Raw genomic sequence first — 20,165 nt, 5'->3', positions numbered from 1 at the left:
GGGTCTGTCATGGAGAATGGGACGTTAGGGGAAGGCCAAATATAGTGAAGGCTCCGCCTCCCTGGCGCCTTCTGCCTCTCAGGCCCCTCCCCCTCTCCCTCAAGCCCCTCCCCCTATAACAACTCCCTTTACTTAACATCCTTCCACCTCTCTGGTTCCTTCCTCGCTCTCAAAGTCCCTTCCCTCCTCTGTGACTCCCCTCACTTCAGGTCCCCGCTCTTCTTAAACTCCTCCCTCCTCTCGGAGTCTCCCCACCCCGCTCCGCCCCAGCCTCTGATTTCCATTCCTTGCCGAAAAAGCAAGTGCCTGCCGCTGGCCCGGATGGAGTACCTGGGCATCCCTGTCATGGGCGGGTCCCTAACTGGGTCTCAGGTGGTGTCTGGGCCTTGTCCTCATTTGCCGTCCCTGGCCAGGCAGGTGGGGGACAGACTCAGGGCCAGGACCTGGTTAAGCTGACAGATTAGACACGGAGCCTCTTAATCCCCTCCCTGACCTTTATGAGCGGCCCAGGTCTTGTCCTTCCCACTGGGAAGTTAGGCTGTACCAGCTTTGCCCCACTCTCTTTCCTTCCAAACAGAACCCTCTTCCTGTCCCTTCACCCCCAACTTAACATCCTTCTCCATGTGTTTCCATTACCCCCGTCCCTACCCCCAGACACCTGCACTGGGAGAACAACTAGCTAATTAATCCCATCCGGTTATTAAGTGGGGATTTTGAAGGATAAAGGGAGGTGGGGAAGCCAGATGCAGGGACCTGGGTTGTTGCCGCACTGGGGCAAGCTAATGGGCAATGTCAGTGCCTGCCCGCAGTCCTGGGACACAGGTGGGAATGTGTCCTCCTCCCTGGCACTGGCTCCTTCTGCAGTTGGCTCCCAGCCTGCTGGGCACTTAGATAGCAGTATGGTGGGGGTTGGAGGACAGGCGTGACAAACCATGCCCCAGAAGCACACTCACAGACACATCACCCAGGGCTCCCACTGATTTGATCTGGGGCACAATTCTCCCCCTGAACACATACTTTCACCTGGCATTCAGAGCTACGTTTTCCTTCCTCTGCCCCCTAAGCGGGACCGGCGGGGGGGCGGGGGGGGATTCTGGCTATTAGCCACAGCCCACACTACCCCTTGCCTGCCTTGTTGTTCACACATCCAAGTTCATAGCTGGCCTCCGAGAGTCTCTCCCGTCCCAGTTGCTCCTGGAAGGCCATGCGTTCCAGCACCAGGGAGAGCTGGGAAATCTGTAGGACCCTCACCCCCACCCCCAGCTGTCCTCTTCAGTGAAGTGAGGAATCACCCTAGTGGCAAAGTCCTTGGAGAACTTCAAGTTTCCAGTGCCCCATTTTTACAGATGGGGAAATTGAGGGAAGAAGGAGGGGAATGATTTGCCCAAAACCATGCAGTAAATTGCGGCAGAGTTGGGATTTAGAGCAAAGCTTCCTGGATCCTCGTAAAGGACTCTATTCCAATTAGCTCAAGCTCAGTTTCTAATCCTTTTGTATGAACCACAGGAAAATATAGACAGATATCTGTATTTATATTATATATATATAATACACATATGTGAAACATCTTTAAGAAAGAGACACACATTGCTAGGTGTAGAATTCCAGAGCATCGTAGACTCATCAGCCTTGGGCCTCTCCTTCCCTTGCCCAACAACCAGCCCTGTTATCCACAGGGTCTTGCCTGGGCCCTCACTTTCTAGGTCAGCCCAGAAATGCTGCCGATCAAGTCCCAAGTCCACCTCCCTAGAACTGCCAAGTTCTAGGAGCTGATTAGACCTTCCAGGTTTTAATAATGGACAACCCTTGATCCCTGGAGCCTTGATTCCTTTTGGCATTATAGAACCACAAAGAATCATCGAGATTCTCAACTCCACTGGGCAAACTGGAACCGGCAAATCTCAGTCATCTAGCATCGCCACTCCTTCCTTGACTCTGTGATCACTCTAGAGCCACAGAATCCTGATTCCTTTGGACATTCTAGAATGGCACTTAAAAAAAAAAAGAAAACAAACCCCATGGATCATAAGGAAGTATTGATTATCCCTTTGGTTTGATATTCTACAGCCAGTGGTCTGGAGTTATCTAATATCAAGAACTCCCAAGCTGTCACTGTCGCCCTTCCAGACCCACAGACACTCTTTCGTTTTGTGCATTCTAGAAACATGACTATTTCATTTCCTCAGTAGCTCAACATCCTAGCTTCAACGTGTTCTAGAACCACCAGTGCTTGCCTCTGTGGTCAATCTAGATTCACAGAATCTTAACTCTTGGGTCTTCCGGAACCACAGGGTCTTTTCTTGACCTGTAGTCAACAATCTTTGTCATTGGTTAATATAGTCTTGAATTCTTGGGGCATTCCATAACCCTCCCTCCTTACATGGTCTAGAAAAAAATGATTTGCTACTTGGTTAGCTGAGTCAAGAAGCAACAGTCCCTTGAATCTTAGGTCAATCCAGACCTGCAAACTCTTAATCTCCGTTCCGTCCCTGGAGACAGTATATACCACTGATTCCTGACCCTGCTCGACAAACCAACCCAGCCACATTAGAGGAATCTAGAACCACCAGTCCTTGCCTCTTGGGTGGTCCAGAATTCTGGATCCCTCAGCTCTGGGGAGACTCAGGAATCAGGCTGATAAAGGGGTCTTGGGAGGGAGCATGGGCCGCAGAGGAATTAAGATCCAGTATGTCTGTGGTGGGTCCACTAGGCATGGCAGAACTTCACCAGCTAATAATTTACCCAGCAGGTCTGTCGGGCTTGGGAAACACCTGCCCCCATCCCAGGAGAGGGCCCTAACTCTCCATCTTGCTATCTCTGGGAAGGGGGTACAAATAGGGAGACACCAGCTGGGCATCACGGGGGCAGGGTCAGTGCCAGGGTTGGTGTGAGTACTTGGGGGCTGGCAGTCCCATCTTCTGCCTCCACCCCATCCCCCTCCTTGGCCTCCTCTTCCTCCTCTTCCTCCTGGCAGCAGCTCAGTGCAAGTTCATTCTCATAACAAAATGCAGCCAGAGAGCCGGGGAAACTAGATTTGGGGCTGTGGGAAGCCCGCTCTGCCTGTTCATCCAACTCCTTGGCGCTGCAGACTGGTGTCCCTGGGACCTCGTAAGTGCGGTGGAAGTGGCGATAGTCAACCTCGTACTGGGAGCCACGCTGGAAGAGGACCGGCTCAAAACGATGGCCCCAGAGCAGCTCACCAGGGAGGTAGGAGGAGCGACACTGTGTGGTCATGGCCGTGGCCTCCACCATGCCTTCGAGAATGACCACCAGCTCAAAGTCAGCCCGGGCCAGCTCGGCACGTCCTAGTTCATACAGAGGACTGGCAGAGTCGATCTCGTGCACGATGGTGATGGGAGACACAAGGAAGATTCGATCGGTGCCACCATCAAAGCCCACGTCCACATCCTGATGATCCAGTGGTATGTACTCACCCTCTGGGGTCACACGAGGCTGCAGCAAGAGGAGAGGGGCCAAAGACAGCCGGCAGGGAGCATAGAGGTGAATGGAGACAGAGATGACGAGATAAAGGAACGGAGATGCCAAGGAAGGGGAGAGCAGAAACAGGCAGGGGTGGTGGGGTGAGAATATGGACCCAGAGAGGGGAATGGAGGCCCAGAGAGAGGAGCATGGAGGTCCAGAGAAAGGGGGGGGGGGACAGAACCAGAGATAAAGAGTGAGGGACAGAGACTCAAAGAGTTTGGGGATAGAAACGCAAGAGAGAAAAAGAGAGGGGACAGAGGGGCAGAATGATATTGGTATCAAGTCACAGAAATCAGCAAAGCAGAGACGAAGTTAAAGAGACAACAGAGGTAGGAGTAATGTCCAAGCAGCAATTGGAGAAGGAGGAGAGGGACAGAAAAATGATTTTCAATATATGGCCATTGAGCTATAAATAAGGATGACAACCTAGGTCCCACACTCTGTATTCTACCACAGCCTCAGGCTAGCCCCTGGCTTATCTATCCCCCAACACAACTAGAAGCCCCTCTGTCCCATTGTGCGTGTGTGTGTGTGTGTGAGAGAGAGTTTGTATGTGTGAGTGTATGTGTGTATGTGTGTGTGGGAGGGGACAATGCAGTCCCCAGGCCAGGTATTGGTAGTTTCCCCCCACCTTCCCCCACTGGTTCCATGCCCAACCTCCCAAACCATGTCAGCGCCCCACAGACTTCTGGGAGAGAGAGTATCTCTCCCACTCATGAATCCAGGAGCCCCCAGATGCTGCTGGGAGTTGTAGTTCTCACCACCATTCCGTCCTCCCTCTCACCAAAGTCCAACCTCACCCCGGGGTTCTTAAGTGTCTTTACTTGGGCCAGGACAACTACTGCCCTAGAATTTGGGCAGTTTGACCACAATTCTAGAGAAACACTAGGGCGCCTCCCTCAGGGCACCAGAGGGAGCTGCTACCCCAGGCGCCAATGGGGGTCGTAGCCGGTTTGGTTTTTGTTTGTTTGTTTTGGCGGTAAGGTACAATTCAAGGGTGTTTTCCAGCCCTGTACTCCCCTGAGCAGGAGGCTGGTGGGGCCAACTGGGCCACTGACACGGGGAATGAAGTCTCCCGCAAAGGCTGCGGGACCCCGTGCCCAGAGGCCACGGAGGAGTGCGTTCCACAGCTCTTCTGCGGATGTGACCTGCGCCCCATCCTTGGGCCTACATCTCCCACAACCTCATAGGGGCCTGGCCTCAAGTCACAGGCCACTCTCGGTACCGCTGTGTGGGCTGGTAACTGAAAACCCGAGCCATGGTTTACACCACCCACAAACTACATCATCGGCTCAGACCATCCCTTCGGAATACTTTCCCTACCCACAGAGGCTTCTGGGAATTGTAGTTTAGAGCCTTTACACGACAGACGCGGCCTTCTCAGGTCTAGATATCCCACAACCCCACTGGGGGCCCACCCTCAAGCCACAGGAACCTCTTTATGTCTCAAAATCTGTTTCAAGCCAAGGTCTCCAGTTAGCACTGGTCACAGACCTCTCTCTTGGGTTTCCATCTCCTACAACTGATCCAGGAAGGAGCCTCAGTCCACAAAGGCGGGGGGGGGGGGCGACAGGGTTCCTGCCCGCGAGACTGCTGGGAATTGTAGTCCACGCACCGGCCAGGCCAGCCACGCACCCCAGCCTCAGGCCTCCATCTCCCACCATTCCCCCCGCGACAGGTCCCTCCCTCCTGCCCCGGCCTGGCCCTTGCAGCCCGGCGGCCCGCACCTGCAGCAGCTGGGCCCGCACGTGGGCCTCGACCAGGTGGCTGCGGCGGAGGTTCCCGACGCGCCACATGAGGCAGAGGCGGCGGTCGCGCAGCGCCACGACGGCGTTCTCGCTGAACACGAGCGTCTCGTTGCGCTTCTTGGGCTTGGCCATCTTGGCCATGACGGCGCCCACGACGAAGGCGTCGAGCACGCAGCCGGCGATGCACTGCAGCACCACGGCGGCCACGGCGGCCGGGCACTCCTCGGTGACGCTGCGCACGCCGTAGCCGATGGACGTCTGCGTCTCCAGCGCGAAGAGGAAGGCGGCCAGGAAGCTGGCCACCTGCGAGAAGCAGGGCGCGGGCGGCGGCGGGGCGGCCAGGTCGCCGTGCAGCGAGGCGATGAGCCAGAAGGCCAGGCCGAAGAGCAGCCAGGAGGCGAGGAAGGAGCAGGAGAAGAGCAGGCACATCCAGCGCCAGCGCACGTCCACGCACGTGGTGAACAGGTCGTTCAGGTAGCGCGCGCCCTGGCCGCCCAGGTTCACGAAGCGCACGTTGCAGTGCCCGTCCTTCTTGACGAAGCGCCCGCGGCGCCGCCCGGCCGGCGACGGCGCCCACCCGTTGCGGCACAGCCCCGGCCCGGCCTCCTCCTCGTCGCCGGCGCGGCCCTCCCCTGGCTCCAGGGCGCCGCTAAGGCGGCGCAGGGCCCAGGCCAGGCCCATTGGGCGGGGGCACCCCCTCCACTTGGCCTAGTGGGGGGCGGGCGCCCCGAACCTGCGGAGACGAGAGACGGGCAGCAACGTCAGGGGTGCCAGGAATGGTGGGCTCCTCAGCCAGGCGTGTTCCCTGGGCCGCGGTGGCCTCATCTGGCAAATGGGCGGCCTAGCACTCACGCTGGAAGTCGGAACAGTACAGCATCGAGGACCATGATATTATAGGAGATGCTTGTGTAGCAACGAAGTCAGGGCCGTGGTAATATTATGGCAAGCACCACAGTAATTAGAGCAGACATCTGCACGGCGCCAGACACCGTTCTGAGCGCTTTACAGGAATTTACATATTTGAGCCCAACACCGTTATCATCCCCATCTTATAGATGAGAAAACGGAGGCACAAAACGTTTAACTTGCCCAAGGTCAGAGGTGAGTAAACTAGGATTTGAGTGTCACCAATCCAGAGTCCATAGAGTGGTGACTGTTTCTCAACTTGGAATCCGCATGGAGAGATGAACCCGGGCCATCTATGGCTCGAAAACAGGCTCAGAAAGCAGAAGCAACAAAGGGAAAATGGTGGGTGAATTGAACTTCATCAAAATGAAAGACTTCTGAAGGGCACCTGGCTGGCTCAGTCCCTGGAGCGTGGGACTCTCCATCTTGGGGTTGTGAGTTCAAGCCCCATATGGGGTATAGAGATTGCTTAAAAATAAAATCTTTAAAAGAAAAAAACTTTTGGGCTTCGAAGGACACTATCAAGAAAGTGAAAAAACAAGCCACCGATGGGAGAAATTGTTTGCAAATCATATATGTAAGAAGTTTTTTATCTAAAATATCTAAACGGGCGCCTGGATGGCTCAGTTGGTTAAGCGTCTGCCTTCAGCTCAGGTCATGATCTTGGGGTCCTGGGATGGAGGCCCACATCAGAGTCCCTGCTCAGTGGGGAGTCTGCTTCTCCTTCTCCCTCTGCCCCCCACTCGTGCTCGCTTGCTCTCAAATAAATTTTTTTAAATCTTAAAAAAAATAAATAAAATATCTAAACACCCCTTACAACTCAATAATAAAGACACCACAATTTAAAAATAGGCAAAGGAGGGGCACCTGGGTGGCTCAGTTGGTTAAGCATCCAACTCTTGGTTTCAGCTCAGGTAGTGATCTTGGGTCTTGAGATTGAGCTTTGCGTCAGGCTCCGCGCTCAGTGCGGAGTCTGCTTAAGACTCTCTCTCGCCCTCTGTCCCTCCCTCCTGTGCTCTCCCTCTCAAATCAACCAATCAATCTTAAAAAAAAATTCACAAAGGATCCGAGGAGACACTTCTCTAAGAAAAATATAAAAGTAGCCAATAAGATAAGCTCATAAAGCACCTAAAAAGATGATGTCATTAGCCATCAGGGAAATGCAAATCAAAACCACGAAACGCTATTTTCCATCCACTCGGAAAGATAACCTGTGTTGACAAGGACGTGGAGAAGTTGGCACCATCGTACATTACTTACTGGTGGAATGTAAAATGGTGCAGATGCTGGGAAAAATAGTCTGGCAGTTCCTTAAATGGTTAAACATAGCTACCCTCTGACCCAGCAATTCCACTTCTAGGTATCCCCTAGAAACAAACGTCCACACAAACCACTGGTACACAAATGTTCATGACCGTGTTATTAGAGATAGCCACCAACAGATGGAAACAACCCAAATAGCCATCAGTTGACGAATGAATAACTAAATGTGATATATCCACACAGTGACGTGCTACCCAGCAAGAAAACAAAGCGCTGACACGCTACAACATGGATGAACTTTGAAAACATCATGCTAAGTGAAGGAAGCCAGATACAGAAGACCACATTTTGGGGCACCTGGGTGACTCAGTTGATTAAGAATCTGACTCTTGGTTTTGGCTCAGGTCTGATCTCAGGGTCGTGAGAGTGAGCCCCAGGTTGGGCTCACTGAGGACGGCATCTACTTAAGACTTTCCCTCTCCCCCACCTCTCTCAAATAAATAAATAAATGTTGGGGCACCTGGGTGGCTCAGTCATTAAAAGTCTGCCTTCAGCTCAGGTCATGATCCCAGGGTCCTGGGATCGAGCCCCGCATTGGGCTCCCTGCTTGGCAGGAAGCCTGCTTCTCCCTCTCCCCCTGCTTGTGTTACCTCTCTCGCTGTATCTCTCTGTCAAATAAATAAATAAGATCTTAAAAAAAAAAATCTTTAAAAAAAAAAGGACCACATATTGTATACTTTCATTTATATGTCCAGATGGGCAAATCTGTACAACATTGAGAAAGGAGACTAGTTGTACCTAGGGCTGGGAGGTGGGGGGATTGGGTGGGGAGTGATAGCCAGAGGACACAGGTCTTCCTGTTGGGGTGATGAAAGTGTTTGAAAACTGATTGTGGTGATGGTGGCACAACTCCATGAAAATACTAAAAAACACTGAATTGTATACTTAGTGTGTGGGTTGTATTCTAGGGCTCGAACTCATGACCTCGAGATCAAGAGTCGCATACTCCACTGACTGAGCCAGCCAGGCGCCCTTTTTTAAACTCCTATTTTAACGAATAGTTACAACCACCACCACCAAAAACAAAACAAAACAAAACCCCACAAAAAAACAAACCAAAACAAAACCCAAGCTCAGCCCTGACCCTCAGATCTTAGGCAAATCTAAGTAGTTTCTTCAACTGTAAAAGGGGGGAAATTGGACTTCTTCAAGGTCAGGAAGTCTCCCATTTAGATCAAGGGCCCAATCCTGGCTCAGTGGCTGACCCACTATGTGCCCTAGGACCACTGGCTTCCTTTTCTGGAGACTCGTCTGTGGAAAGAGCCTGGGTTTTTGAATCAGGCAGTTCTGGGTTGAATCCGAGCTCTGTCACTTCCTAACTGTAGGACTGGTGGCAAGTCCCATCCCTGCCTGAACCTCAGCTCCCTTCTCTGGGAAGTAGAATCTCGGCTGCTCAACAGGGTGGAGAAGAGAGGAAGGAAAGCACAATGCATGGACCCGGGGACTTCATAACCCCCTACCCCAGGAGCTGCAGAGGCGGCTAGAGTTTAGATATGTGACAGTCAGTCCCATCAGTATTTACCAAGCACCCATGTACTGTGTGGCCCCTGCACCAAGCTCTGGGATCCCCATGGGCTTCTTGGCAGGGCCAGGGGTGCTCAAAATGAGAGGGCTGTTAGTCGTTAAGTTCAACATCAGTGGGTCCCCACATTACCCTCCCCGCCTCACTAAGCTCTGCACCTGGACAGCTTTGCGTGTTGCATTCTAAGGATGCAAAGTTGCAGCTCAGATCAGAGTGGACTGGGCCTGACCGTGCTGAGCATCGACACCGTGCCCCAACCTTGACTCTTTTCTCACCCTCAACAACCCTGGGAGTTGGGAGATCATTCTTCCAGAAAGGGGTTAACTGAAGCTAATGGTTGAAGGGCCCAGGTTTGAATCCAAGCTCTGTATTTGCATTTGCAGCCCTCTCCTCCCCAGAAGTCCCCACTATGTGCTGGTCCCATCAGGAGCCACCAACAGGGTAGGGGAGGTGGTCCGCAGGCTGGGTCCTTCCATACCCACTCACCCATCTCTAACCACAACCCTTGGATGCGTGGGGCGGGGGGCTGTTTTTCACAGAAAAGTGAACTGAGGCACTGAGGTCTTTGACTCAGGCACCCATCCAGGCTTCTCAGGTGCCAGAGCCTGGGCGATGACCCACGGACAACCTTATCAGGGTTCCTGATCAGGTTCCTGAGCACCTACTAAGTCCTGGGCCTTGTATGGGCTCAGGGGATGCCTGCAGCCTGCCCACTGGACTCCGCCAGACCCCACTGCTCACCTCACCTTGACTGTCCAGGACACTGGGAGGTCAAGATCACTGCCCCACTTCACAGGTTGGGGAACAGGGTAGGAGACCTGGCCAGACCCACGCAGTGCTAAGGTTGGGGTGCCGGTTTGGGTCCTGAGCCTTTCCAATGCAGGCTTCTGCCTCATCAATCCCCCCACCTCAGCCCTGTGAGGTGGAAATGGCTGTGTCCATTTCACAAAGTTGATGGAGTTCTTCACCTCCAGAGGGCCATGTCTGCATCCAACATGGCCCAGCTCACAGAGGGTGGATGGGACACGGGTTCAAGGCCTCCTCCCCCCACCCCGCCCCTGCGAAGGCAGGACAGGAGGGAAAAGGATCCAGAGTCTCAAGTCCTCCCCCTGACCTGCCAGAGCAGCTTAATGTTTCCATATAAAGGAGACACGGGGCTTAAGGTGTATCAACTTGGGTGTCAAAGTCACTGTCTAATCTGAGGCCAAGAAGCTCCACCCCCAGGCCCCAACCTCCCTCCCCCTCAAAAAGGAGCACTTTCACACTTCCGGAGACCCTGGGTGTCACCCCCGCCCCTGCTTTTTCCCCATCTACCAACAGGGTCTGAACAGCAGGTTGAAGGGCAGAGATCGACAGAGTGGGGGGCTAGGGTGTGAGGGGACAGAGGCTCAGAGTGGACAGGAAGGGTTCTGAGATGGGGAACCTAGAGAGAGGGAAAGACCCCGCACAGGGTACAGGGATCCAGAGGGAGGGGGACAGAGACCGGGTGGTGGTGGGATGCATAGAGACCTGGGGGGGGGTGTCAGAGACCTAGAGAGAGGGGACAGAGACATAGCAGGAGTGGATAGAGAGCGGGAGGGGACAGGAGAGACAGGCTGACTAGGAAAAGTTGGGAAGGGGAGATGATGTGTCAGGAAATGGGATGGCAGGGAGCTGGAGTTGTGGACAGAGAAGGGCGAGAGAGGCTTGCGATGACAGGGACAAAGGAGCAGAAGGCAGATGGAGACAGGGTCAGAGACGGAGGCACCCAACCAGGGGGAGAGGTTGTTTGGGGGCTGGACTTGGTCACCGAGGGTGAGGAAGGACCTTCCTGGGGGGAACAGTGAGGATGGGGAATGTGGAGCAGAGGAGCCCAAGCAAGGAGGGTGCAGGGTAGGGGTGTGGGGGGAGGTGCGGGAGCCCCCCCACCCCCGGGGTCTCTGTATGGAGGCACATACCTGGTGGGGCAGCCCACCCCCATGCCCTCCGCCGGGGGATCCTCTGCTAGGGCCGCAGGGAGGCCTCTGTGGGTGCTGAGGGGCAGTGATGCGTCCTGGGCCCCGGGGGCCTTGTGCCGGGCGCCCGACCTCTGTGTCCACAGGCGGATCAGAGGCCTGGCTGAGGGGGGGCAGGGGGTGGGGCCAGCTCAGAGCCGCAGAGGGGGAGCCAGGGAGGATGGCCAGGCAGGGCAGCTGGGCCGCAGCCCAAGCAGGCTGGAGGAGATGCGGTGGCAGACACAGAAGGGGGAGGGGGCAGGGAGACACGGGGAGGTGGGGACACAGATGAGGGAACAAAGAGATAAAGGGGACAGAGGTGGAAAGACAGAGAAATGGGGGGAGCCTCCCTGGTTCCTTCTGAGATGAAGCCTTAAAAAGTCAGGGGGACACAGGTGAGCTACCCCTCCAGAGACTTGGACTGAGGTCCACATGGAATAAAATTTGAGGCAGGTGGATCTGAACAGCACCTGATGGGGGCTGAGAGACCACAGGAAGCAGGGATTCCCACTGGCCTCTCCCAGCTCGGTGGCCTCTGAACAGCTGGGGTGGGGGCCCGGTTCCCGCCTCCTCCTCCCATTTCTTCACAGAGAAGCAGCCAGCAGATGAGTCCCACACACATCAGGCCTCCTTCTGGTCCTTTACTGCCTCAGGAGCCCCGGATCTTCCTCCCCGCACAGCGCCTGCCTTGGATGCAGGATGGAGGGGAGGAAGACCCCCACAGCCCCCCACTGGGAAGTCCGGGCCAAACCTTGTTTGGCAGGAAGACAAAGGGCAAAACCAGATTCTGCTGGAGGAGCCCACCCCTCAACTTCAGCCCACCCACTGTAAAGTGCTCGAGTTCCCGGGGAGGGGGGGGGGAAGACCAGAGGCCACAACTGGGTCCTGGGATGGAGAGGTCAAAGGGTCAAGCCAGGTGCCAGAGCGCACAAAACATCCACAGTGACACTGGGAAACAGGCCAGCAGGTCCTCAAGGGGGGGGGGGGGGGGGGGGGCAGCCTGGGCCAAACCAAGTCTTTCTGCAGGAGGGGTCCCCGGTGCCAAACCGAGCCCTGTGGTTGGAAGGCTCCCTGGACTGAACCAAGTAGTTCTACAGTCATGGGTCAAACCAGATCGTTTGGCAAGAGGGGTCGTGGGACCAAATCAAGTCCTTTCAAAGAACAAAATGTCAAACAATCCGTCATGGCGGCTGACAGGCCAAGCCCTTCTATCGGAGGAGGGCTGGTCAGCTGACCTGAAGGAGTCCCTCCCGGCGGAACCAACGCCAACCTCGGTGGCCAGGGGAAAGGCCAGGTGGGGCTGGTCAGACGCTGATGGTGCGGAAGACGGTGAAGCCCGACAGGGCGGTGCTGACGAGGAGCCCGGGGCACTGTGGGTGCCAATGCAGCTCCTTCAGGTCTGTCTCGCCCTGGTGCACAAACAGGAGCTGCTGGGGGAGGTCCGCCAGCCCGGGGTCCACGGTCTCTGCGTCGCCTGCCTCGGGGTCGCGCTCCACGGCCAGGTCCCACTGTGTGATCTGGTTGTCTGCACCCGAGGCCGCGAAGACCCCGCTATCCTGGGGATGCCACTCGACCGAGGTCACGGGGGCCACGTGCTGCTTGAAGGTGGCCACCGGGGAGCCAGACTACGGGAAGAAGGGAGTCCGGGGCTCTGAGCACCTCAGCCTGAGTCCCTCGGGTGACCCAAGCCGAGCCCTTGCTACTCTCCGGCCGTCGGGTTCCACCAGGGCGCCACCCCTGAGACCCCCACAGGCCCAGGTTCTCTGAAGGGGACAGAGGGCCAAGCACAACTGGTGATATGGGGCCTAACATCCTAGGGGCTGCTGGGAACCGTGGTTTCACCTGCAAAGAAGCCCCTTCCAGCTCCAGGTCACAAAATCCCCACCGCTGGTCCTCCCTGGGCATGCCTCAGTTTCCCTTCCTATAAAAAGGGGTGGTTCTCGGGGCCCCAGGGTGGCTCAGTTGGTTAAGCGCTGACTCTTGGTTTCAGCTCAGGTCATAATCTCAGGGTCCTGAGATCGAGGCCACATTGGGCTTGACGCTTAGCTGAGAGTCTGCTCTCCACGCTTAGCTGAGAGTCTGCTCTCCCTCCCTCTTCTTCTGCCCCTCTCCCCGCTCGTGCGTGCACTCTCTCTAAATAAATAAACCTTAAAAAAAAGAAGGGGGTACTTCTCAAACCTGCTGATTCTATGAAGGCCTTAAAGAGGGCAGAAGCACAGCTCCCAGGTTCCAACGGCAGCCGAGGAAAAGATACACAGCACTTTTACTAAAGCAAAGGTGCTGCTGGGAACCGGAGTCTCTCTGAATTGGAGACGTGGGTCCAAAGTTCCAGTGGCCAATCAACTTGGTCATGGATGCTGCCCATACACCTGCCTTGGGGGCTGGAACCTGTTTCTAGAAGCTTCCTCAGGCTGACGCTATAGAACTCATCATACCAGAGGGGAGAAAAGATTACATTGTGGGGGGCCCGGGAAGGCACAGAGCCGTATTTAATGGTGGCTTTGGCCAGAGGGATGCCAGAGTTGCAATTCCTCCTGCCCAGAACCCCTCTCGGCTCTATGAAGTCAATTCTTGGCTGGGTGGTGATGTCACCTCTGCTCCTGTCCTTTCTGTACCTGTTTCCTCTCCTGTAACCAACGACGTGGCCTCCGATTCTCAGCTGATTCTACAAAGTTCACTAACAAAGAGTCTACAACTCTGAGATGCCTGAAGCCTCGGGCTGCAAAGTCAGCTGCCCGGCTCACCAGCGGGTAGACGGGAATTGGGAATCGAGGCTGCCACTCAGCTTCTTGTCTCCTGTCACCTCTCCAGCTAGGGGAGTGAGCAACCCTACACCAGTCACAGCCTTCCTTCCACTGAGCCCAATTCCTCATCTGCCCCCCAAAAGGGCTGGACCCCAACTCGACAGGCCTTCCCAGCTCTGGTACAGACAAGCACCTAAGGAGGGAAACCTGCGAATCCTAGCGGCTGCTGGGAGTAGGCGTTCCCCGGGCTGGGGAAATGTCCAGCTGGGGAAATACCTTGAACTGCCGCAGGTCCCAGATCTTGAGGGCCCCGTCGTCCCCGCCGCTGAGCAGGAAGGGTTCCCGGCGGCTCCAGCTGATCACGTTGACATCCCCGTCGTGGGCGGCGGCGGTGGTGAGCATGCAGGCCTTGCTGGGCGCGGCCCGGATGTCCCAGATGCGAATGGAGGCATCAGCTGAGCAGGAGGCAAACACCTAGACCACGCAGAGTCTGAGTGACCCCGGGGTGCCTGCCACCTCACCCTGGAGACCAGGGATGAGTGGTGGGCTGCCCTTTTTTTCAGTGTCCCCCTCACTGGGACCTAGCCCCGGGCCCCTCCTCTCCCAAGACCCAGGAGTCCAGACCCCCAGCCCTCCCTCACTGTGTCCTCAGTTGGGGACCACTGCAGGTCCTCCACAGAGCGTGTGTGGCCCACAAATGGCCGCTGGTCCACGTGCCAGGAGCCGCCGTCCGTGGGCGTCCAGAGGTGGATGTTCTTCTGACAGTCACCAGTCAGTAGTCGCCCTAGAACCAGGAGTCAGGAAACCGCCTGGGCGTGGCTGGCCACAGCTCCCTCTCCTCCCTGTACTCTTAGCCCCCACTCTTCCTACAGACCCTGCTCCCTCTCACCCCCCGGAGACTCACCAGACACCCGGGGGGACCAGTCCAGTGCAAAACCCTCGCCCATGTGGCCCGCGAAAGCGAAGATGGGCTTCACACGGGCCTGCTCGTCCCGGAGGAAGGTCGCCAAGGCCTGGGGGTCATCCACCACCTGCAGAAGCCGCCGCAGTGCAAACACCTCCACCTGGCCCTTCTCTGACCATATACCAGCCACCGGCTCCTCACCCAGCCATGATACCTGCAGGGGCAGGGAGAAGGGAAAGGGAGGTGGGAGGGACAGGAGGCTCAGGGTGGTGACCACAGCTCCCAGCATCCGTGAGAACCAGAACTGCAGCTCCTCAGAACTCCCATCGCCCCAAGGCTGGGACACCGGCTCCCAGAAGCCTTTGTGGGGCCTGTAAGACCAGCATGGTACCTGGGACAACTTCCCACATTGTGTAGGGGCAGTGATGTGGGTTGGAAAATGCCTTCCAGACCCCCAGGAATGGAGGCTGTTAACTCCACCAACCCTCGGGAGGGGGTTCAGACTACCAGTCTCTGTAAGCCTCTAATGTCTGCTTGCTAGGAGATCCCATTCGACCTCAAGAGCTTCCAGTAGCCCCTACACCTGACCTCTCTCCTCAACTCCAGACTCCTATCACACCGACTGTTCAAACACAACTGAAGCCAAGCTCCCAACTGCCATCAGCAACCACCTCCTTTCTGGGGCTCCCCGCCTGGCGACTCAATGACTTGTCTTTTCCTCCTCACACTCACTGCATGCTAGCTACACTCAACAATGCACCACTTCCCACTCCTCACAACCTCTGTCACCACTCCTGCTACCCCTGTCATCCTTTCCCTTGAATTATGGCCTCCCCACAGGACTGTCCTTCCCCCTTGCCTTCCTGCAGTCTATTCTCAATACAGCAGTCAGAGGGAATCTCTTTAAAACACAAGTCAGGTCACGATTTCAGGGTGTTGGGATCAAGCCCCACACTGGGCTCTGAGCTAGGCATAGAGCCTGCTCAAGATTTTCTCTCTCCCTCCCTCAAAAACAAAACAAAAAAACAACAAAAAAACAAACCCCGTAAGTCAGATCCCATTTGTCCTCTGCTCTAAACCCTCCAATGGCTCACAATTACTCCCCAAGTAAAAGCCAAGTCCTTAAATGGACCTACAAGCCCCACACAACCCATCACCCCCCTCCCCCAAATGCTGTCACTCTCCCCTTCGTCCATTTGCTCTAGTAGATGCACTGGTCTCCCTGCCTTCCCCTGAACTTCCTCAAACATGCCACATTTGTCCCAGGGCCTTTACACTTGTGTTTCCTCTGTCTATAAACCCTTTCCCGACAGAGAGCTTTGGCTCATTCCCTTACTTCCTGTGGGTCTCTGTTCAAATGGCATCTTATCATAAATACTTCCCTGCCAGCACTATTTAAAATAGCAAATTCGGGGCGCCTGGGTGGCTCAGTTGGTTAAGCGACTGCCTTCGGCTCAGGTCATGATCCTGGAGTCGCAGGATCGAGTCCCGCATCGGGCTCCCTGCTTGGCAGGGAGTCTGCTTCTTCCTCTGACCCTCCCGACCCTCCCCCCTCTCATGTGCTCTCTCTCTCAAATAAATAAATAAAATCTAAAAAAAAAAAAAAAAAGCAAATTCACTCTAGGAACATCCTAATTCCCTTCCCTTACCTTTACTCTTCTCCACAACATTTGGCACCTCTGGATGCATTTAGTTTCTGCTTGCTCCCTTCCCTGCTAGCATGTAAGTTTCACAAAACCAGAGACCTTCTGCTCTCTGTTAAATCCCCAGGGCACAGAATGGTGCATGAAACATGGTAACTCTTGTCTACAGCCATACCACCCCGAACGCGCCTGATCTTGTCTGATGAAAAATGGTAACCCTTGAATGGGAACACACAGCAAGGACTGTGGGCCAAGCACTGCCCTGAATGCTGCTCATGCATCGTTTCATTTAATTCACACATCAGCCTGCTCCGAAGGCGCTGTAAGTCAGCAGCACAAAGTGACCCCACAGCCCAGGACAGTTACTGAGCAATAACAGAAAACACACATCTGTACACTAGAACCAGATGCTGTCTCTAGACACCCAAAACAACTGTAGGTTATTCCCTTTCACCCTCCAGTCACCTCATCAGGCAAGTTCTGCAATTTTCACCATTGTACTGAAGAGGAAAGAAGGTAAAAAACAGCCCCCTTATTTCTCCTAGCACACAGCGCCAATGACGATAGCTAAGACATATATAAACTAACATATTAAAATTACGTGCCAGTACTTTTCTAAAAGCTGAAAGGCATGGACGAGGGGGTTGGGGAGGAGGTCAGAGAATGTAGAGAGGGCTCCTGGGACTGTATCTACCCGGACTCGGTTGATGCCGCCATAGTGGGGCACCATAGCGAGCTCCAGCTGAGGCTTCCGCTCTTCTTCATCCTCTTCATCTTCCTCCTCCTCATCGCTGCCCTCCGATGGCGGGGGCTTTGTCCCATGCAGATTATGCATCCGAAGCATCATCAGTCTGGGGGAAAGTGTGGGGTGAGTGAGGCACTGGATGCCAGGGTCCTTAAGAGGGAGGGAGGAGAGAAGCTGGAAACCCCGACTTCTAGGTCCTGGGGGAGGGGGAGCTGGGGGCTCAGGCTCCTGGTCCTGGATAAAACCTCAGGTCTCACTCACCTGTTGCTCTGGGCGCTCTCCGCCTGGGTCCCAGCACACAGGTAAAGTGTAAGAGGAAGCTCTGTCCGGTTGTCTCCCAGGTGATCCCGGACTATGTCGAAGCTAAGACAGGGGGCTCCTGGGGATAGAAGAAGGGGTTGGAAAATCAGGATGGGACAGAGATCTCAGCCGCCTCGCGCGTGATGTTTTCATCCGTCTTACAACACAGCCTTTTCTCAGAGTGCCTCGTAAGTTAAAGACTCGGAACCAGCCCCGCTCAGGACTCAGGATTCCGGTCCCCTCCTAACTCAGGGCCCAGGAGCCCGGTGCTCAGCCCTACCAGTCTGCGCTCGGTGGTACAGCACGTAGGCCTCCTCGTCCATGACCAGCTCCTCTCCTTCGCGCAGCGGTGGTCCGCGGCCGGGCAGGTAGACCTGGGCCGGGCCTTCGGTCCCTGCGTCGCTGGACTCGGCCTCCATGGGTTCCCGGGTTTCACACGTGCGCCGCCTACCCTTGCGCGCCGCCATCTTCGAACCCTCTCACCGCGGGCGCGAGGTAAGGACGTCACTTCCGGGTTGCGGTTTTCTCCTTCGGAGAGCCGCCCGGCTGCACGGTTGCCTTGGAAACCACCCAGCTCACCAATTTGAGAGGGCGGTGGCGAGAGGGTGAAGGAGAGCTAAGGTAACGGCGTCCCAGCCTAGCGACCGAGGCCTGCGGATGCGAAGAACTCTACACCCTTCGCGTGACTTTGCGGCGCTTTTCCGCAGAGCAGCGGCAAGGCCTCATGGGAGTTGTAGTTCTGTACCAGGCCAGTTTTCTCCTACTGGAGGAGTTCCGAGCTCCGACTCCATCTTCCACCTTTGACTCTCATTGCTTCCTTTCCGCCACATTATTCATTTATGCAAATAAGAGTTCTTACTGGCAAGTAGACTTGAGTTTTTGCTCCCCGAGGACCCATAAAGCCCGTTTCCTTTCCCCTCCTTTTTATGATGGCTTTAATTCACTTCAAAATGCTTTAGTGTAGACAGGATGATATGTGTAAGTTGGTCGGTTGAATCTACCCTCTTGGGGCAGTCAATTGCCTAACCAGGCGTTCACATTGCAGCTGTGGTCAGCGAGCCCTTAATCAGAAAGTCAGCCCTCTGGAGACCACTATTACAAGTGCTTCGGCTCTCTTTATCGCTCATCAGCACCAGAGGTTTGGCTAATTGCCATAATGAAATGCTAGAAACAGATTCTCACTGGTGAGATTAACGGCATTCAAGGTAGGTGGATTGGCTAGGATATAATAGACTCTCCCCTCGCTTGCATGAACAGGCTATGAAGAATCTAGCAAGCTGCGATGCTTGCAGCCATAGGAACGGGACCCTAGACTTAATCCTGAAATGTTTTGATCCTGGATCTTTGTTGAGTTCGCTGTTCCTCCTTCTCTCTAGGTCTCTGTCCGCCCTCACCCCTTCTCATTCCTTCTCTTCTTAGGATCTTTTCTCACAGCTTCCTTGTGGGTCTTTGTCTCCCACCTCCCTCCAGGGTCAGTGTTCTCAATATAATTTTCTTTCTGCCCTCTCTTCCTCTGTGGGACTTTTCTCAGTTTCTGTTTCCTCCAGAGAAGTTTGAGGGCGGCTGAGACAAACATGGAGCTCACACTTGGACTGAGGAGGCATAAAAACATGGTTTATTCCAAACACTGCAATGTGTAACAGGAGAGTGGGAGGGGAGGTTGGTGGTGGGTGTGGAGTCCCAGACCGTCCCCTCCACACCCCAGCTCCAGACCCGGCTGGAGATCTAGGAAGAGGAGGCTTTTTTTTGGGGGGGGGGGGGGTCTGCAGGGTCATCATGGGAGGGTCACAAATAAGGGCTGGATTTGGTGAGGCTGTGGTTGGTGGCACGTGGGGCTGGTAGTGAGGTGCGACAGGGTGGGAAGTTTTGGCCCGATGTTGGTTGGGATCCACGCTAGGGCAGGGGGAGGCGGGGCTTCCGTTGGGAGTGTCCTAGGTCAAAATAAGGAAAAGCGACCGAGGATGGAAAAGGAGGAGGGTGTGTCAAGGTTTGACGTCAAGAGTCACAGTCTGGTCGGGGTACAGTCTGGGATTCGGGTCACAGTTTGGGGTTGGGGGTCACAGTCTGGGGTCGGATGACCATTTTTAGGGGTCGGAAGTCACAGTCTGGGGTCAGGGGTTTCTGTGTGGCGGGGCCAAGGTCTGGGGTCACAGTTTGGCGAACGCGTCTCACAGTTTTGAGTCCCAATGGATGAAAGGTTAAAAACGGGCTTCCCCGGAGGCGCGGCTGGGGCCGGGGAGCTGCACAGTGATGAGGGGGCCACGGCCCCGGGCGTGGGGGTGGGACGCGGGCGCGGCGTGACCCCCCACCTCCCGCCCCATCTGGTGACGTTAAAAAGCCCTTGTCGGGTTTAAAAAAAAAACCAAAATCTCCAGTGGGCTCCGAGACCCCCACCTTTCAGGCTGGGTGAGATTTGGGGGGCCCAAATCCCTTCCGGCTCGTGGTGCCCCCAAGGCGAGGGGGCGCAGGACGCTGCTCCAGGCGGGGTCCGGCCAGGTCCGTTTGCTCCTTCCCAACCCACGCGGGTCCCGTTCATTGCGCGTGCCCCCTCGGGCCGTGGCCTGCGCTGACCGAGGGGGCGCTGGGGCCCCCGGGGCCGCGTCATACCTCGGACTCGAGGCTGGAGAAGTGCGCCGAGCCCCTGCGGGTACCCAGGTCCCCGCCCCGGTGTCTCCGGTGGGGCGCGGCGGGCAGCGGCGGCCCCCAGTGCGCGGCGTGCGGGCACCGGCGCGCGTGGCGGGAGGGCCCGGTGAGCCTGCGCGCGGGGGCGGCGCGGGGGCACGAGCTGAGGTCCTCGAGCGAGCGCGAGGTGGGCGCCGGCGGCGGGAGGTCCCAGCCCCCCGCGGCGCGCCGGTGCCGGTGGTGGTGCACTGG

The 20,165-nt window shown here is 55.8% G+C and overlaps 3 protein-coding genes across 3 annotated transcripts in view; all 3 read right to left on the bottom strand.

The window, feature by feature from the left end:
• Positions 1-1,525: 1,525 nt before the first annotated feature.
• On the bottom strand, positions 1,526-6,532 carry KCNJ14 (potassium inwardly rectifying channel subfamily J member 14). The gene is made up of 2 exons (XM_034986907.1): positions 5,211-6,532; positions 1,526-3,453 (listed from the first exon to the last, which is right to left on the bottom strand). Exons 1-2 carry the CDS (start codon positions 5,910-5,912, stop codon positions 2,857-2,859), a joined length of 1,299 nt encoding a protein of 432 aa, XP_034842798.1. The 5' UTR covers positions 5,913-6,532; the 3' UTR covers positions 1,526-2,856.
• A 5,241-nt stretch (positions 6,533-11,773) lies between these two features.
• GRWD1 (glutamate rich WD repeat containing 1) lies at positions 11,774-17,784 on the bottom strand. The gene is made up of 7 exons (XM_034986906.1): positions 17,572-17,784; positions 17,253-17,370; positions 16,941-17,097; positions 14,604-14,817; positions 14,341-14,483; positions 13,976-14,173; positions 11,774-12,580 (listed from the first exon to the last, which is right to left on the bottom strand). The coding sequence occupies exons 1-7, from the start codon at positions 17,756-17,758 to the stop codon at positions 12,260-12,262; spliced, it is 1,338 nt and encodes a 445-aa protein (XP_034842797.1). The 5' UTR covers positions 17,759-17,784; the 3' UTR covers positions 11,774-12,259.
• A 1,160-nt stretch (positions 17,785-18,944) lies between these two features.
• Positions 18,945-20,165, bottom strand: part of GRIN2D (glutamate ionotropic receptor NMDA type subunit 2D) — a 31,743-nt gene continuing 30,522 nt past the window's right edge. Inside the window, exon 13 of the mRNA XM_034986490.1 lies at positions 18,945-20,161. Within this exon, the coding sequence (XP_034842381.1) occupies positions 19,893-20,161 (269 nt within the window). The 3' untranslated portion in view covers positions 18,945-19,892. The remainder of the gene's footprint in view (positions 20,162-20,165) is intronic.

The sequence above is a fragment of the Mirounga leonina genome, unplaced genomic scaffold, assembly GCF_011800145.1.
Source record: "Mirounga leonina isolate KUSES-001 unplaced genomic scaffold, KU_Mleo_1.0 Mir_376, whole genome shotgun sequence".
Lineage (NCBI taxonomy): Eukaryota > Metazoa > Chordata > Mammalia > Carnivora > Phocidae > Mirounga > Mirounga leonina.
This window is presented reverse-complemented; position numbering and strand designations above follow the sequence as displayed.

Excerpts from the sequence above, each read along its gene's own strand:
- KCNJ14 (XM_034986907.1), bottom strand. The coding sequence starts at position 5,912 with ATGGGCCTGGCCTGGGCCCTGCGCCGCCTTAGCGGCGCCCTGGAGCCA. Across the intron at positions 3,454-5,210 it reads TGCGGGCCCAGCTGCTGCAG|CCTCGTGTGACCCCAGAGGG; the intron begins GTGCGGGCCGCC and ends CTCTTGCTGCAG.
- GRWD1 (XM_034986906.1), bottom strand. The coding sequence starts at position 17,758 with ATGGCGGCGCGCAAGGGTAGGCGGCGCACGTGTGAAACCCGGGAACCC. Across the intron at positions 17,098-17,252 it reads GAGAGCGCCCAGAGCAACAG|ACTGATGATGCTTCGGATGC; the intron begins GTGAGTGAGACC and ends ACTTTCCCCCAG. Across the intron at positions 14,484-14,603 it reads CTGGTCCCCCCGGGTGTCTG|GGCGACTACTGACTGGTGAC; the intron begins GTGAGTCTCCGG and ends TCCTGGTTCTAG.